General features: G+C 32.3%; 1 protein-coding gene across 1 annotated transcript in view; it reads left to right on the forward strand.

Moving 5' to 3' along the window:
• The window catches only part of LOC106884336 (voltage-dependent T-type calcium channel subunit alpha-1G), a 1,091,242-nt gene that overhangs the window by 201,116 nt on the left and 885,126 nt on the right, over nucleotides 1-5,000 (forward strand). Inside the window, exon 2 of the mRNA XM_089353777.1 lies at nucleotides 4,749-4,994. Within this exon, the coding sequence (XP_089209903.1) occupies nucleotides 4,749-4,994 (246 nt within the window). The remainder of the gene's footprint in view (nucleotides 1-4,748; nucleotides 4,995-5,000) is intronic.

The raw sequence follows: 5,000 nt of genomic DNA on the forward strand, positions 1-5,000 counted from the left end.
AAAATAATTAGGAGTAACTGAAATAAGACATCCCCTACAAGCAAAAGCTGTACAAATCTCCTTTAATAGGGAGGAATAGAACAAGGAATATATAGCAGCAAAGAAGTCTGTTGAACAGTGAGAGAGACAAGTAAGCGAAACAAAGAGAAAGAGAAGATGTTATTTCACTTTCTAAATATAGAAAAAAGGGAAACAAATTTCAAATTTATACCTCAGCTGAATAATTATCTTGTAATTGAACCAATTATCATTAAAAATCTTTGAAAAAAAGAATCTACTGATAATAGTACTTATGGTAAATATAATAATTTCAAACACAGATTGGAGGCTACAAATATATAACATGTGGCGGGATAGAGTAAATATATTATGGAGCCAGGGGAGATAAGCAGTGATAAGTGAAATTGCAATGTTATTATCAGTTGTAATCTGCTTGATGTGCGTTCAAATTAGGGAACAAGCTACTCAGTGTTTTGTCACAAAGAATATATCTTGCTTGTTGACAAATGGTGTGTATACATCTAGATCAGCTCACAGCACCATCTACTTACATAACTACTCCAAAATGCTTACATCTCACAGTCTAGGTAGATGGTGCTGCAAGCTGATCTAGGTGTATACACACCATTTGTCAATAAGCAAGATATATTCTCCATGACAAAATGCAGTAAGTAGCTTGTTCCCCAGTTTGAACCATGCATCAAGCATATTCGGACTGATAACAACATTGGAGAAAATATAGTTGATTACATCTGTTACAGTGTATTACTGGTGTGCAGTTTATTGATTCCAGAGGAATGAATGGTAAACTGGATGCTAGTAGCATTTGAACTCAAATCATCAAACTGTTTTTGTATACTGCCTCTTGTTCTATAAACAAGACTACCTTTTAACATTTAATCCAGCCATATCCAGCCCAAATAATCTACCTATTTTATTTTAGAACTGACCAGATCCAACCTCTCATTTCTATCCTACAATGTCATTTTCAACGTATAGAAAATCACCATTGAAATCTTGAAGCTACAAAATAATACGTACTTAATTCAAAACAATGTGACTAAATAAGTACTACATTTGACAAAGAAATCTTAATGTTAAAGGGTTGAATCCACCATAAATTTTAGTTGAGAGTCTTTTAAGTTATTTTCAAAACACCATCTTTATAATAAAAACAAAATTGAGTTATTTTACTAAATTCTTCTGAATACCTAATTATTTTCTAAATTAATTGAAATATGTAAGCAGTGTGTTTCATTAAAAAATGGGATTATGAAAGATTATGAAAGGTATTTTTGCTTAACACTCTACTGATTCTGTCATCTATTGACAAAATAAATCTGCTGGAAATAGTACTTATGGTAAATATAATAAATTCAAACAGACTGGAGGCTACAAATATGAAACATGTGGAAGGATGGAGTAAATATAATATGGAGTCAGGGAGACTACATATAACTTAAGCCTCTATGTGTGGTCACTCAACAGCTACATACATCTATTGGATGGTCTTTCAACTGCTACAGACACTTTGAGTCTCAATATGGTCTTTAAATAACTGCATACATTGTAAGCCTCTGTGTGACAACTCAATAACCACTTAAGCCCCTTTTGTGGTCTCTCAACAATTTATGCTTTGAGTGTTTCCCCAACAGGTATGTACGTCATAAACTTCTGTATAGTTAGTTATTCAACAGGTGTATACACTTTGAACCTCTGGTGGTTAATCAACAATGACATGTCCTTTAAGCTATATGTGGTCTCTTAACTATTACATAGTTTAAACTGCTGTGAAATCAGTCAAAAATTATATATATTTTAAGTCTCTTAAGTTATATTTAATTGTGATATTCTCATTGGTCAAGGATCCCATAATTAAAACCGGATGGTTCAGAATAAAATATTTCAGGGCTTTCATATACTTCATTCAGTTAATAATATGTGATTACCAAAGTTCTAGTATATTACTGAACTTAGTTTATCAATCTGATGAATTAGAAGGATTTGAGTACAGAATTCTAGACCATTAATTTACATTAATAGCCAGTTTAGTTTCATGTTTAATCTATTTTCTTTCATCAAATATGATAAGTTTTAATCTTTCATGGATTGCCTAAATCAGCATTTCTCAACTGGGATTCCCTGGAACCTAAGGGTTCTGCAAAAGATTCCTAGGGGTTCCACGAAAAAGAGTGAGATAAGCTAATGTTAATTTCATGATCGTAATATTACTATACATGCACAACATACTATTGGTTGTTGCAATATAGACATCATCCTATCTAACCTATTATGTTATCAAAAAAATATAACAACCATTGGGGATATATATATATATATATATATATATATATATATATATATATAATATTTACCACATGAACAACAATGAAAAACATGAGAAAGATATAGTATATAATTTTTATTGTGCAGGGGTTCCTTGAGACATGTAACTTATTTTAAGAGTTACACAAGGATAAAATGGTTGAGAAATACTACCCTAAAGAAACACCAGTTATATATTCAAATAAAGAGTCTATTTACAGTTCTTCATTCTCAGAACATCGGTGCTCTAGAATTCCCTTCCTATTCAGGTCTTTCCTGCGGGTGTTGACTTATAAAGGTTCAAAAGGAACATTAATAGCATTAATGATATTAATTCCACTAATCTAGGAGTGTCTACAAGGGTCATGAGTACTACCCTTTCCTGCAAATCCAACAAGATAAATAAGTGACTGTTTGGTGATGATAATGATGTAAGATTCATGTTAATAGTCAACATAATCATTTAAATCATTTAATTTAGTTGGTATTTTAAAGATGTAAAACTGGTGACTGATTATCAAATATTAGAAGCATGGGTAGGACTGTAAATATTCGAATATGATGGAAGCTAATACATTAGTATTAGTTTTATTTGGTTAAAAGCTTTTATAATATGGTAGCTATGAAATTATATTTCTTGAGTATGAAGGGAATAAATCCAGTTTTGATTCAATCAATTTTTGCTTCAGTTAATGAACTATGCTACATTGGAATTTTATATCAAGCCAGAGGTTGTTGATGTCCAAACCATAGGCGCTGTCCAAAAATAGAAGTAATTTGCTACGAAGAGAAAGAATTTCACAAAACTAAAGCCATTTTCTGTTCCTGATAATTTAATCCATTGATTCATTTTGTTGAGCTTGCTGAGATTTGCTCAACTTAACTATGCCACTTACCATGATTTCACATAGCATTTGGGGCATCAACAGGGCAACATTTCATGTCTGTATAGAGCTGCCAAATCAAGGTTTTAGCTTGACAGCCAAATGCATGTTTATCCATGTCAGGCTGTCGTTAGGAGTAATATGATATATGAACTCTTACTTTACCCTATAGCAATATCTTACATAATGCATGCATCTAACTCTCTCTCTCTCTCTCTCATTCTCTCTTTCTCTCCCCCCCTCTCTCTCTCTCTCTCTCTCTCATTCTCTCTTTCTCTCCCCTCTCTCTCTCTCTTCCTCTTAAAACATAAATGATTGCAAGAAGATACTCTGTCATATAGCTTTTGTCTGGTCAGATGATTTTTCATGAAATATTTAGAAATGCCTTTAGAATACTCTGAAAACTTCATCAAGCTTTGCTTCCAGGTGTTTGGTGAGTGTCCAACTAATAGAGAAGTACGATAGCACTGATTCCACAGTGACACAGAAGAAGATTTTCTTAAGATCATTAGGTATTGATAACTTGCTGATGACGCTATCTTCTACTGATTAATGTAATTAAATTTAAATTAATCAGCTATTAATTATAAAGGTAATTAGATTAGTAGTGAATGTTACTTTGTAGTAGTGGTTGTTGGGTTGCTATCACTGTTTAGCTCTAGTAAGGTAAAATAATAATAATTGAAGTCTGTTATGTTGTAACAAGCATTGATACAAGAAGTACCTCTTATTTATTCTTTAATCCTCAATCCTTTTTCAAATTACAGAACACACATACATGAAAAAATTATTGGCTGCAATATGGAATGTTCTAGTGTTTTACTTCTCCATGTCTTTTGAAATAGTTTAACCATCAATTCTGGGATTGCAGATTCTATCATCTTGCACTAAGCATTCATGAAAATTTGATTTCTCTTTTGTATGATGCTCTTACCTTCATCATCATCATCATAATCACCATTTAGCAACCATTTTCTTTGTTGGCATGAGTTGGATAGCTTGACTGGATTTGGTGAGTCAGAGGACTTAGCCAAGTTCCACTGTCAGCTTTGACATTGTTTCTATGACTGAACGCTCTTCCTAACACCAGTCACTTTTAGAGCATACTGGGTGCATTTTATGTGGCACAATTGACATCACCAAACACCTCATTTATAAATATTAGGAACACATTCTGATTTTAGTATTGCTATTTTTCATATGTCCCACAAAACACTATTTTTCAAATGTCCCACATAACATTATTTTCAGAATGAACTTTTATGTACATAGAGTGGAAGCCTTTTATTGTGATCATAGATAATCTTATAAATTGGTTATTGTCATCATAATATTATCAGCTAGTTATTGTTATCAAAAATGCTTCACCCAAAAATGATCACAATAATCTGCTTCTGCTGTGTAATTAATAATTAAATTTTATTGTTTACTGAATTTTAAAATGTTATAAATGTTTTTCTTCTCCATTACATATCTCATTTATGTTTCATAAATGTACAACATATCTTTCTTAAAATTCTTTTCCTTAACACTAATCACATGGTTTGAACGCATCAGTATGGGAGTCATAATGATGAACTGCATAACACTTGGAATGTATAGGCCGTGCCTGGATCAGGTCTGTAACTCTACAAGATGTAAAATGCTTGAGCTTTGCGACCATTTTATTTTTGTCTTTTTCACTGTGGAAATGATTATCAAAATGATAGCTATGGGACTCATTGGAAAATTAACCTTTTTGGCTGATTCATGGAATCGGCTAGACTGTTTCATTGTCCTGGCAGGGTGAGT

The sequence above is a fragment of the Octopus bimaculoides genome, chromosome 6, assembly GCF_046866305.1.
Source record: "Octopus bimaculoides isolate indiv1 chromosome 6, ASM4686630v1, whole genome shotgun sequence".
NCBI lineage: Eukaryota > Metazoa > Mollusca > Cephalopoda > Octopoda > Octopodidae > Octopus > Octopus bimaculoides.